Source organism: Nelumbo lutea, chromosome 2 (assembly GCF_056320005.1).
Source record: "Nelumbo lutea isolate HS-2025 chromosome 2, American lotus-T2T, whole genome shotgun sequence".
NCBI classification, from domain to species: domain Eukaryota; kingdom Viridiplantae; phylum Streptophyta; class Magnoliopsida; order Proteales; family Nelumbonaceae; genus Nelumbo; species Nelumbo lutea.
In genome coordinates, this window is record NC_142685.1 from 54,891,139 (window position 1) to 54,905,853 (window position 14,715).

Genomic DNA, 14,715 nt, shown 5'->3' on the forward strand with positions numbered 1-14,715 from the left:
AATGGCCTCCAGTTGTTTCTCTCACATGTGCAAGTTGTTCTTTTGATGAGCAAGACTTAGATTAGCTTTCATGGTTGACATGTGATATAGTCCTGCCTCAAAAGCATGTACAAGATCTTAGATCAAAATGTGACAAAATCTACAAAAAAGAGAGCAGGTGAGCTGCCTGCTGACCATCCCAGAAGATTAGTAATAATGTTGTTCCATATTAGAATGTAGAATGTACAATAGCTCATATATGAAGATTGTTCTTAGTGTCATATTAGAATGTCACGTGTAAGCACAATAGATAACCAATCCCATGTGGATTTAGGCATGAAGCTTTTATCCTATGTCAATGAATCTTGTAAAGGTGACCCTCCTATTTTAGGGAAAATTGTTTCTCACAAGATCTTGCCTCAAGGTTTGAGATTATACCTTCATCAGTAGAAACTCTGTTTAACTTTGGCATTTAAAGTTGTAGACAAAAACATTCTACAAACTTAATCCCCTATGTGAACCAAGTATTACTTGATCCAAGAATGTAAGAAAAGTGAATGGATCTATCTCCTCGCAATGGTCACAAATTCATGGTGGTATTGTGCAGTGCAGAAAGTTTGTTACATATCCATCCTGGTTACTCAGGCTTATGTCCATGTTTTCTGAATGTATTGGTAATTGAGTGGATCCTAATTTTGGACCAGAAAACCTTACATTCATTCCCACTGATACATTAATACCTAATAAAAATAGGCACACCAGATCAGGTTGACTTCATATCTAAGGAGGAATCCACCAAACCAGAACCTGGAAGAGGTAGCGGGTTGGCCTAGTGTTGGGATTTTATGAGATAGAAAAGAAGAAATAAGCCAAAGGAAAGACAAGGGAAAAAGATAAGACCTACATACATTGTCAAAGTAGTGGCTATACAATGAAAAAATATGCTTTCAAAATGAATACAGGCAATAATCAGGCATAAATACCAATGAGGTATACAGGGAAGAACCAGATGGGTCCTATAACCCTAACAAGAACACCAAAGCATAATTTCTTATGTGGTAAAATTCACAACAATACTTTAATAGGTATCATCTTAAATGAATTTCTATATGTGCTTTGACCTACCAACAAAATAGGTCCCTGATCAAGTGCAATTTCTTTCCGACTTCTTCCATATCCATGCGCTCTCTTGGAGATTCTTCAGAACATGCAACTCCAATTCTAATTACAGACACTAGGCACTCCTCCATTGTATCTATTGTATAGTTCCAAATCCTGGAACCCTTGATTGTCTCTTCTTCTTCTACAGTGATCAATCTTGGATCAATAATGTCCATAACCTTCTCAGGCAAAGCCATCTTAGCAAACTTATGGAGGTTCATCTCATTAACAAACATGTCATCTGTGGGCCTCTTTCCTGTAAACATTTCCAATAGAAGTATCCCATAACTGTACACATCTCCACTTGTAGATAGCTCTCCACCCATTCCATATTCTGCAATTTACACATCACACATTAATATATATAATGCTTGTATGTATTTAAAAAGAGGAACATTCAAGATAATAAAACATAACTTCTGAGGGTGAACAGGAGGATGTCCTCCTGATTAGTTCAGTAAAAGAGTCAAAGAGCACTATTTGCTCCCAAAAAAGGTCCATGCTTATATTAAGTAAAAATTATTCTAGCTTTTTGTTCTATCAACAATCCTTTAAATGGTTAAAATTTATAGAATCCATGGTGAGATCATCCAACAAGGAAATTTCATACTTGGGACCTTTAATTATAAATTTCATACTCATGTTCCAAAGGAAGACAACAATGTACCTAAGAATTTGTTTTAAGTTCAGAAAATCTGACAAAATAAAAATGAAAGTAGAACAAAGATGTTTACCTGGAGGAACATACCCAATTGTTCCCCTGATACCAACTGAATTACTTCTGCTCTCGGAAAATTGATTTCCAGTTTTTGAGAGGAATCTTGCCAGCCCAAAATCACCTACTTTAGCATTTAGTTCGTCATCAAGGAGAACATTGCTTGGCTTCAAGTCACAATGAACAATTGGTATTTGGCAGTAATGATGAAGATACTCTAAAGCAGAAGCCACATCAATTGCAATGCTCAGCCTCTGAATAAAGTTGAGATTCCTCGAGCAGTTAGCTTCTGGATGTAACCACTTCTCCAAACTCCCATTATGCATAAATTCAAAAACCAGAGCTTTGAAATCATTACCTTGGAAGTCCATGCTTGAGCACAGTTTTAGTATTTTGACAAGATTTCGATGCCGGACGTTTCTTAAGGTTTCGCATTCTGCCAAAAAACTTATGAGAGCTCCTCGTTGCTGAAGATTGAGAACTTTCACTGCAACCACTGTTTTATCCTCATCAAGAGTTGCCTTATATACAGAACCATGACTACCCACTCCAATCTTCTTGTCCAAAGAAAACCCATTGGTTACCTTGGAGAGCCTTTCATAAGAAACCATTGGGGACCAATCTTCCCCTGAAAATGTAGGACAAGTCTTCTGTCTTGATTTTCTTATCCAATAAATAGTAACAAAGCATGATGCTAATGTCAAACAAAGAACCACGCTGATAATTGTGATTAATACGTGCTTATTAGACTTTTGGTTGGATGATTTCTTGGAGCAAGTCGGCAATTGCAGTATAGGGATTCCTCCACAAAGCTTGCCATTTTGAGTAACTGAAAATGCACTTGAATTTCTAAAGACTCCTTCAGTTGGTACTTCACCCTCAAAGTCATTCAAGGATAGATTCAAATTCAGCAGAAAAGGAAAACTTTCAAGAAATTTTGGAACCTCACCAGAGAATTTATTGCGTGAAATATCTAAGACTTGAATGACTCTCAAATTTCTCAAAGATGGAGGAATAGTCCCTTGAAAGAAATTACCCTGCATATGCAGGTGTTCTAGTCCCAAACAGTTTCCAAGTGTGCTTGGGATTTCACCAGACAATTTATTCTCAGAAACATCCAAGTCTCTCAAATTTCTGAGGCTCCCAACTTCTAATGGCAGGGAGCCAGTTAAAGAGTTGCCTGCCAAATTGAGGGAATCCAGAGAAGAAAGGCCAAGAACTTGTTTGGGTAACTTCCCATTAAGACTGTTCTTTGAAAGGTTTAATAATTGTAAATGTTGACAATCTCCAAGAGTCGATGGTATTGGCCCTTCTAAAAGATTTTCCTCCAGATGTAGTTCGTACAGTTGGCTAAGGTTCCCCAGGGACGACGGGACTTGTCCTGTGAACCTGTTTTTATTTAGGAGTAGTTTCTGCAAACTCTGAAGCTTTCCAATTGTAGCAAGAATACTACCACTGAAGAAATTCCGATCCATTCCCAATAATGTTAACTGAAGAAGATTCTCAATCCCTATGGGGATGCTCCCAACTATTTGGTTCCCTCCCATCTCTAGTGTTGTTAATTTAGTTGAGAGGTTGGCCACAGAATTGGGCAATAGACCCCTGAGATGATTATTAGCAAAACCCAGATTGGTTAGACTGCTACAGTTGATCAAAGATGTGAGAAAACTGAAGTCATCATCTGCATCATCTCCAAGCGAATTATTGCTGATATCCACCCAGAGCAGAGACTTTAACTCTCCTAGGTTACTAGGTACTGGTCCAGTAAAGTAATTATCATGGAAACTAAGGATCTGAAGGCCAGAGGCATTTGTTAGTGATCCTGGAATCTGTCCAGTAAACTGGTTTACTCCAACTGCAAATACTTGGAGGTTTGGAAGTTTAAGGCCAAGGTCAGGCGGCAGACTCCCTGATAGTTGGTTTTGAACCACCGAAAATAAATTGATAGATGAGAGATTGTAAAGCGAGGAAGGGATCGTACCGGATAGTCTGCCTGCGCCAATGCCCAGAAACGTCAACCTCGAAAGTTGGCCTAGTTCATATGGAATGCTTCCATCCAAACCATTTCGCGTTAGAGAAAGCATCTCAAGAGATGATAAATTCCCAAGGGAAGCTGGAATCACCCCAGTTAGATTGTTTTTAGCAAGAACCAAGTTGACCAGTTGCGACAATGACCCGAGTTCCGTCGGAATTATTCCTGTCAATTCATTCTCATACAAATCGAGGACTTTGAGGTGGGAACAACGGGACAAGTTAGTTGGAATGCCCTCACTGAATGAGTTCTGAGACAGAACGAGATGCTGTAGGCGAGGCAAGAGACTAATTTCTTGAGGAATCTGTCCATGAAAGCTGTTGTTTTGGAGGTTGATCTCTGTAAGGAAAGAAAGGTTTCCTATGGAAGGAGAAACAGAGCCAACCAACATCTTCCCTTCTAAGTTCAAGGCTGTCACCCTCTGGTGCAAGCTACCGCATGAAACACCTTGCCACTGGCAGAAATGGAGAGAATCGTTCCACGAACTCAGAGCTTCAAGTGGGTCATGATTTATCTGATTCTTGAAGGATAACAAAGCGAGTCGATCCGTTTGGTTTCCCAACATGGCTGCTACTGTGGATCTAGTGCCAAAAGTATTCAGCAAATTTAGAAGAAAGAAACAAAACATACGTACATCCATCGAGTTTCTGATTCGGCAGGTCCCTAGCCTACAACTTCTAGTCAGTCATCACAACCAGAAAACAGATATACTCACAGAGATACAGAGACCCCATTCAAGCATATATCTCTAGTTTTCAAAAGGAGACATGAACGTCTCAGTGGGTCCCATCACCCGTAAAAAATAATTTGATCACAATTGGTGCATACACCCCCAGTTGGTGCCTTGGTGGAGGCAAGTCGGCAACTCTGCACATTTAAGTCCCTATCCGATGGATTCTTAACAACTCCTTGACTTGTGAACATTTTAACTTGCAAACCATTGTCACTTGTCTGGCTGGTTCCAAAGTCTAAATTCAAAGCGTTATGTGGAGAAAAGGAAAGATTGATACAAGTTTTGTTCGTTGACCAATCAAATGTCATGGCATTGAAGATTCATTTATGTGTAGCTCCGAGCCTTATATCATTTATTTATTCGACATTAAATCCTTCCATGCACATGTTAGTGGAACTTCTGTCACTACGACTCTGATACTTTTTTTTTTTATTGACCACTCTGTTTGACATCGATAAATTTTAATAAATAACAGAAGAAAAAACGCATGAAATGCTAAAAATAGAGCACTGACGCCCATAGAAACATACAAGGCTGCTAGGAATATTGCGAAAGAGAAGGGCAAGAAAAGGGGTAGAAAACTGGTTTAGTCGAAGGTCGAAGCCAAAATCAGAATTTACCCATTTATAAAAACAGAAATGGATGAGCGTCCACCGTGCAACATTTTGATTTTACATTTCTAATTCTATCCCTCTTTGATTTCATATTTCCAATCCTATCCCCTATCCTACCCTCTCTTAAAAAGCCTAAATTAAGCCTAATGTTTCATCAAAAAGCCTAATTTTTTACTTTCTATTTTTACCCTTTGTTATATTTTTTATTTTTCCAATTTTATTTAATTAACAGTTAACACTTGTAATTGGATAATCTCATCATTTATAAAATTGAGGATGGTGACAATGTTTTGTCAAAAAGCCTATTTTTTATTTTCCATTTTTACCCTTTATCACGTTTTAATATTTTAAAGCTTAATTTTCACTTTCCATTTTTACCCTTTATTATGTTTTTTATTTTTCAATTTTATTTAATTAACTGTTAACACTTGTAATTGGATAAACCAAATAAAATAATAATAAGACTACTGAGGAACCTATTCCTGGCTTTATTTGATCTTCTCCCGAAGCACCTACTTAATTAATGAACCTCTTCATTGATTAAATCCAACACGTGTCAAGTATTGGATGGTTTGCCCAAACCACAAATTTGAATTGAAGGGAAGAATAGGTTTTTTTCAACCTCTCTCTTTTCATCAGGGAACAATCAAATGATTAAATGGAGTTTTTTTTCTCATTTTTTTTTCAATTGTCTCTCTTAACGTAATGAGTTGTATTGGATCAGGAAATGCTCTTAAGTTCATTATGCGTCTGTTTGGAACCGTTGTTGTTGCTCTAGAAAACGGCGCCACATCAACGCCATGTAGGAAAAATAATGCTCTAGGAAACAACCATATGTTTGGAACCATTTTTCCATAGAAAACGGTGCTCCAAGCCACGCCTTGGAAATCGGGAGGGCATGGCTTGGAGCAACGCTAAATTTGGCATTTCCTGGAGCTGTAGCTTGTTGCTTCCAACAGGGTAGTGATGTGGCAGTGGATAATAGGTAGAAGTGCAGAAAATGTTTCCTGGAGCATTGGTACCAAACAAAAAAAGCTGTTGTTGCTCCAAGAAACGTCCTACCCGGCAACAACGATTCCAAACAAAAAAAAGGCATCGTGCTGCAACTGCAACATTGATGCCAAACATTTACTATATTGATTCATTTTAGGTGTTTTTTCTCGATGATCATCAGACCAATCCGATAATCTGACACCCTACCAACGTAATATCGTAGGGGTTGTACTTGGTAGGGCCATAGGGGTTTGGAATGCATTTTGTTGGTAGGAGATCTGGATTCTTCTATATAAATCGAATGGATGTTCGATTCGAATTTGAATATAAATGAATCATGATTAACCTATATTCTAATGTTAAGCATTAGATATGCAAATAACGGCCCCACCATTGATGAGTAGAACGACATGAGGCAAAAAGCCAAATGTCATAATCCTAAAACCCTAATTCTCTCCATTAAACCCTTCTCTGCATAGTGTAAATCTTATCCACTCCCCCTACTTTATAGTAGGAAGGAGGAAGCATAAATGGCATCTCTCTTATCCTACGCACCTTTTTCCTCAAAATGAAGAAAACAATATAAATTATAGAAGAAATAAAGAAATACGCAAAAAAAAAAAATTACAAAAATGTAGAAAATCATAAAAATTTCTATACCATACTAAAAAGTGAGAATGTTGTCTGTACCATTTATAAAAATGAGGATGGTGACAATGTTTCGTGAAAAAGCCTGATTTTCACTTTCCATTTTTACCCTTTTTAGTTTTCTAATTTTATTTAATTAACAATTAACACTTGTAATTGGATAAAACAAATAAAATAATAATAGTTTTCTTTTTTATTTTTCTAATTTTATTTAGCTAATGGTTCATGCTTTTAACAAATAAAATAATAATAAGACCCCTATGGAACCTACTCCTCTCTCTCCCCTTGGGCCTTATTTGATCTTCTCCCCAATAGGGTTGCAATCGGATCGGATTCTGATTGGATGTAGAAAAATCTGCATCCGATCCGAATATTAAGAAACTACATTCAAATTTGATCCAAAATTTGATTGGATTTAAAGACTCGGATTCGAATTTGAATCCTAACAAACTCATATCGAATTCAGATTTAATCCGACTCCACTTTAAATTCTCTAAAATACCAGTAAAATTAAAAAATTATTTATTTTTCAACTTTGATATATAATAATTAATATAAATATAACATACTAAATTTATTGTATATAAATTCATATATAATATAATATTTAAAATATATTTTTATAAATTTTAATATAATTATATAGAATTTATATATATTAAAATTAATAAATATTAATCATATTCAAATATTAATCAAATCCTATTGGGTCAAATCTAAATCCGATTTGATTATTAATTGGATGTAGATTGTAACATCCGAATTTGATCCGATTACATAAATACGTAATCTAAATCCAAGATAATCAGATCGGATATCGAATTGGGCCTCGGATTTTCGGGTATCATTGACAGGCCTACTCCCGTCAGGCCTACCTGACGAGCCTCTTCATTGATTAGAGCCAACATGTATCAAGTATCGGATGGTTTGCCCAAAACCCACAAATTCAAATTGAAGGGAGGAATGGATTTTTTTGACCTCTCTATTTTCATTATCAAACAATCAATTGGATGATTAAATGAAGTCTTTTTTTTTTGTTTTCTCCCCATTTTTTCAAGTATTTTTCCGATTCCCCCTCTATTTTGATTGTCTTCGTTAACATAATAAGTTGTATTGGATCGAAACTGCTTTCAGGTTCATTATATTGATTTGTTTTATGGTGTTTTTTTTCTCGATGATCATCAGACCAATCCAATAATCTAACACCCTACCAACGTAATACCATAGGGGTTTTGTACTTGGTAGGGTTGTAGGGGTTTGGAATGTGTTTTGTTGGCAGGAGATCTGGACTCTTCTACAAAAATCGGATGGATGTTCAATTCAAATCTGAATATAAACAAATCAGGATCAACCTATATCCAAATGCTAGCCGTTAGATATGCAAATAACAGCCCCACCATTGACGAGCAGAACAACATGAGGCAAAAGGCCAAATATTATCATTCACACATTAAGCGAAGAAATAAATTCTAAAACCCCAGTTCTCTCCTTTAAACCCCTCTCTGTATAATGTATATCTTATCCATTCCCCCTACTTCACAATAGAAAGAAGGAAATAGAAATTGTATCTCTTTATCCTATGCATCTTTCTCCTCAAAATAAAGAAAACAATATAAATTACAAAAAAAAAACAAATAAATACACAAAAGCATTTACAAAAAATAGAAAATCATAAAAGTTTCTATACCATGCTAAAAAATGAGAATGTGAAATACACAAAAAATTTACAAAAAAATGTAGAAAATCATAAAAATTTCTATACCATGTATATCTTATCTTATATATTAAAAAATGAGAATGTTGCAATTGGTTTGGTCAAAACACCCTGATTTTACTTAACAACTTTACCCTTAACTTTCTATTTTTTTCATTATATATATTGTCACTATAAAATAATTATGAAAAACATAAAATGAAGGAAACAATATAAATTACAAAAAACAAAGAAATACATTGAAAATTTACAAAAAATGTAGAAAATCATAGAAACTTATATATCATAATGAAAAATGAGAATGGTGCAATTGGTTTGGTCAAAACACTATAATTTTACTTTTCAACTTTACCCTCAATTTTCTAATTTTCTCATTATATATATTTTATTACAAAATAATTATGAAAAAAGACATACAAGGAAGAAAATAATATAAATTATAAAAAACAAAGAAATACATAAAAAATTTATAAAAAAATAAAAATTCATAAAAATTGAAGAAAATAACATAAATTACAAATATATACCCAATATATAAAAGCATAGTCAAATATCACCATCAATATCAAATACCTCGTGCATCGCACGGGCCATTCCACTAGTTAAAAGAAAGATGGAGAAATGTGGAGAAAAATGAAAACTAATCTTGACTGTTTGGGGGCAATGTAACATAGGGCAAGTTATATATGCAGAGTTCTAAAGAAACCCATAGTTCCTTGCTAGAGGAAAGATCGTACGTCAGACTAGATAGGTTGCTTGGTCGAGTTGTAAGGAAAGAGAGAAAAGATCAGAGTATCCGAGCTACTTTATTCGGTATGGGCACTCCGATGCTTAAATTAGCAAAATGGAGTTTTTTGAGAGCTAGAAAGCAAAAGAGAGCTAGAGAGCTTGAGTGTTAAATTGCACATACCTTTTGAGATTGGAGGTGAGGCCCTTATATAGGCAAGCTGCCATGAAGCTCACGAAATGCATTCGGGATCTCTGGCCCGTCTGGTTCAGAGGTGGTTTTCACGCCTAAAGGTGGATTCTTTGTAAGCAGGTAATGTTTATCTAATCCTGCTCGAAGTGGGCAATGTGATAACCAACTCTTCCAACGTGGTGTCGTGATCCCGTGGAATTCAGAGGCGATAGTCCACGTAAGGAGGTGGTCACTTGGCATGTTAGGTAGGTCGCCAACTAGAGTCAGGTCAGATCGATGGAATCAAGTAACCTCTTACGCTAACCTGAGGTCTTGCCTAGTTGTTTGCGGTTCGACCTATTGGAATGGTACTGAGGTCATTGATGCAGTTGTGAAGTGTCCGAAGTGCTCCTAGGGTCTGTTTATATGGTGCCGAAGTATCACTCCGTTGTTTTGCGATGCCACATGTCGTGATATCATTAGAGGACCAAATTACCCCTCATCACCTATATCAAACTGTTGTAAATCCAATATGCTCTAATTTATTTGATTTCATTTTTGGTAGGGTTTAACATATTATGAGTTTTGTGAATTATGCTCGAGCAGAGATACGTTTGAAGGCTAATAACAACATTATGACAATTATAAGTATATTCTGTAAAAATCTGGAAGAGGTTTCAAAAGACAAACTATTAACCCTAGCAACCCCCAAATATTAAATCTCCTGCTAAATTCCTAGTAGGCCTAAAACTTGGTTTTACATGACAGTTAAGTAGACTACTTGGCAGTTAAAACATGCTATTACATCCCATGGTTAACTTGGTTCATAATATTAGTCTATTACAACCCAAGTTTTTTCGCATGTTGAGCTTGGAATAGGGGTGTCAATTGGACCAGATTGGTCCAATCTAATCCTCCAATATGAGTCCATTACATATAGACGAGGCCCAATCCAATCCTATGAATCCTCTAGAGTCTAGAGTCTCTAGACTTTTTTTGGGCCAGTCTAGTTCAATGTCAAGACCGTTCAAGTTCAAAATGGTTTTAATTTACATCCGTTCCAATTCAAGCTTGGTCTATTGACACCTGTATTCTTATTTTCTATCAAATGATCAGATATTGGTTTAATCCAACCCAATTCAATATAAATCCATTATGGATGAACCAGGTCTAATCCAATCCAGAAAATACTTTGGACAATTAAGGCTGGATTGGTCCAATTCAGTATATCTTATTGGTCCGTCCAATTTGGACAAATTGAAGTTGATTTGGACGGATCCAACCCAAAACTGGTCCATTGGCACCCTAACTTTGATTTACCATCTGACACCTTTATATAGTTTCTTTTATTATCTTTCCATGTTAGACAACACAAAAATAAATGTTAGAAGTGCAATGGACATTAAGTGCCTATTTGGGGGTTGAAGTGCTGGAATTATTCGCAAGGGCATCCTATAAAACGTGCCCCACAACACATCCCAACCATTTATTGAAAACATCTTCCCATGATAAATACGAAAGTACCAATCTGAACTTGAAATACAGCAGCTTATGGCTTTCTGTGGGGGCCCCACATGGACAGCAGAAAATGGGTTGCAACAAAGAGATCGGCTTTAGTCGGTGCAAAACCCATTAAAACACCTTTCCAACAGCCTTTATAACATTGCATTGGGAATACCTCTATACTTATGTGCTTTATTATGTGGGGACATATATGTCCAATACAAAGAAGGCTGTAAAGGCTGTTCAAACGGGCCTATCACTGACTGAATCCGATTTCTACGACAAAGGCTATTTGGAAAATGGGTTGTTGTTATGAGATTAATATGGGAAGTGAGGCTATATTGAATCCCCTTACGTAAGTTGAACTCCTTTCTGAATATGCAGGAACCTTCTATCTATTCCACCAGCTTGATCAATCTGGAGGCTATATTGAATCAGAATGTTTCACCCTCTGGCGATGACACTTATTCTATTTCTGTTGACGGCTCATTTGTCTCAAATTTGCAGGCTGGTATTGGCTTCGTAGTATTATCCCCAATAAAAAATAATTGTTGGAGCAATTGGAAAACTTTTGAAAGTTCTTAGTCATGTTAACTGCAGAGCAATGAGCCATGTTAACTGCATTAAATTTGGCTCTAAAATTTGGTTTGAAAGGAGTTCAAGTCTTCACAGATTCTGCTACTCTAGTCTCCCAAGTATCCAACAAAACTAATTAAAAACAAAAGATGGTTGCAACGAGCACTGGTTGAAGATTGTTAATCAATTTGTCAGTTGTAATGTAACTTATATCGAAAGAGACCGTAGTATCATAGCTCATATAATAGCAGGAAAAGCTAGGCAACAAAGTGATATGGATATCTTGAAGCTCCACCAACCTGACTATGGCTATGGGACCACTTCTCCTGGCCCTAGCTCAGCGTGGAGATGTAGTTTAAACTCTTATTAATGAATTCTCCTTTAGTTTTTCCAAAAAAAAAAAACAAAGGTTGATTCAGTCAACTCAACCCTTTGATAGAGGCGACAAAATCTCTGAAGAAAGTAGGAAGTCCTGATTTCCAGTTTGGACTATTTCTCTAACACTTAGTTATTCTTATAATTTTTTTTAGTAATTTATTGTGATTTGGGCAACACTTCCATAGATATTGATCAATCAATTCGAATGGACAGGTTAGAACCCACCACTTTTCTTAATTTGATCTGCTCTCTTATTGCTTGAAATTCTTCATGGTGCTAGAGCATGAAATTACCGCTGTTGTAACCAGTATTTGCCTCCCCTATCATTCTATCAAAGGGTTGAATTGATTGAATCAACTCGTGTATCTTGGATTCAACCTTGCTCTCTAACACTTAAATTGACTGTCATTAAATCATTTCAAGGCCCGTCTGCTTCTACCTCTTTAAATAACTTAGCTGGGTCTTTTTAAAGCAGCTAAACCAGCTCCAAACCAAACCAAGTTCCATTTGGATTGGCTGACCTAATATTGGGATAAAATTAGGCCAAAAGGTGTTTATCCCACATTGGCCTTAAACCTTATATTCAGTTGTGCCCCTAATTCTAGGAGGTAGCGGTTTCGTCTTGGCTCATATATAGATTGAAAAATCTGCAAGTCCAAGTTTAAATGCCTGTCTGGGAGGATTTTTTTGGATGCCGCTTCTAACATTTTAAGCTGGACCCCACATAAAAATGCTAAAAGCTGTATTTGATAAAAATTTGCAAAATCAATGTGGGCTTTTTAAACCCAACTACTTTGAATAGCTTTTAGAACACTGATGCAACTACTGCAATTCAATTAACACAATGCACTTCCAAAATTATATCAGACCGGGTGTCCTTACTTTCCTTGTCATCGGAAGTAGATGTTCTAAATGCACGGTTGACTGTGTTGTGGGGTGCATGTTAGGAACCAATGCCAAGTTCCAATGTTTGAGGGTATTTCATAGTTCAACTTGCTAAAGCAACCCACTCTCATGTTTCAGGGGGGTTTTGGAATTACCCATTAATTAATTATGGGTAAATTTTTTAAATTACCCTTATGTATAATTCTTACTGTTTGTAATAATTGATTAAGTATACTCTTGACCGTTAAACATGAAAAAAAGGTAAAATGCCTATTATACCCATATGTAAAATTATATTTTTATCATTGTTTTTAACTTAACTCAATCCCTCTCAGACACTCGTCCCATCTGTCGAAAGAGAAGAGAGGAGAGCCATCCACCTACGGCGGTCGTTGCAAATACCACCTTGACCTCATGACAGAGAAAAGTTTTTATTAAGCGCCATGATAAAGTTTAGAAATGCTGCTTCCGCAGTGGGACTGTATAGATTTCGGTAAGAACTCAACATTGGGAGTAAGAATAAACCGAATAGACTCTTCCGCGTATTCCTTGTTTCCTTTGAGGGGCGAAAGGAAGAGCATGACGAGATCTGATGGGGCACCGGAAGACCTAAATATCTGAAGATGTCCCGAAGTAAGCTCACTGCCATCCCTCGGAGTAATACACAAGAACTCCTTCACGCGGGATTTAACGTTTCGAGAGGAACGGATTGAATCACCTTGACACAGGCGACAAATAGAAGAAACCAAATCGTTGATTACCTGCCAAGTTCGAGGATACTCGGTGCTCCTCATACGCCTGACCAACTGAAGCCCCGCATCGTTCTGGATGGAACACTCGTCCAACGACCGTTCCCACTGGAGCTGCTTCTCTCGGTAGATCAACCTTTGCTCGGTTGTTGGAATCCCAGTCATTTTTCTAATTTGTTCATGGATAGATTCGACAGAGTCCTCCGAATTCGCATGTATGACAATCGTATTTCCCCCCGAAATCATCCTGACGAAAAAACGCAACCTCGAAGAAGAACCTTCCAGCTCCTACAGAGCATGGGAAACCCCATTTCCAGCATCACCGGAATCATCGTTCCCCTTGAGGCTATGATTTAATCTGTTTTCCTCCACTCCAGACAAATAAACGGCATCGATTTCATCTTTCTTCATCCTCGCCGATACTACTAAATCAAAGAAATCGTCGTCACAGGGCCCATAATCGTCTAGTTTCCTCTTGGAAGAAATCTGATCGAGGCGTTGATTGATGCAACCGATTAGAGTTTCTCTGGAATACATGGCAGTGGGAACCAGAAGCTGCCGTAGTTTTAAACCACGGAGAGGGAGATACCCATGCAGTTGTAATCTGGAGAATGGAAGAAGTCAGTGGCAGTAATGGAGTCAGAGCACGACAACATATTGAAAGAATTCGAAAAACCGGGTTTTTATAATTGTAGAACATGATAGAGAAATGTGTTCACGTTTCGTTTCGCAACCCGCGTTTCCCCGTCGGCGGTGGATCTCACACCTAACTTGTTGAAGAATACTGACCAAATGACTGTCCCTCCTGATAGTATAAATCTGCATGTTATCAGCTTTTTTCTTCATGTGGGGAGAGTAGTCAAATGGGGGGCATTTACGACCTGCTAAGGGTAAAACATTTGTATACGGGTTTTAATGCAGAGTTAACGGTAAAGGTGTATTTAGTCAATTGTTAAAGACGGTAAATATATGCTTAATCAATTTTCAATTAAGAAGGATAGAGTTAGTAAATTAGTTAAACCATAAGGGTAGTTTAAGAAATTTGAATAAAGATTTGAAATAAATAATCAAACAGACCTTGAAAAGATACATTTGCTCCTCCCACACAGTGTGCCTCGCATTGACCTTCCAGCCACA

General features: G+C 37.0%; 1 protein-coding gene across 1 annotated transcript; it reads right to left on the reverse strand.

The window, feature by feature from the left end:
* Positions 1 to 855: 855 nt before the first annotated feature.
* LOC148870805 (uncharacterized) lies at positions 856 to 4,572 on the reverse strand. Its single transcript, XM_088972600.1, has 2 exons — positions 1,875 to 4,572; positions 856 to 1,474 (listed from the first exon to the last, which is right to left on the reverse strand). The coding sequence occupies exons 1-2, from the start codon at positions 4,525 to 4,527 to the stop codon at positions 1,101 to 1,103; spliced, it is 3,027 nt and encodes a 1,008-aa protein (XP_088828726.1). The 5' UTR covers positions 4,528 to 4,572; the 3' UTR covers positions 856 to 1,100.
* Positions 4,573 to 14,715: the final 10,143 nt, after the last annotated feature.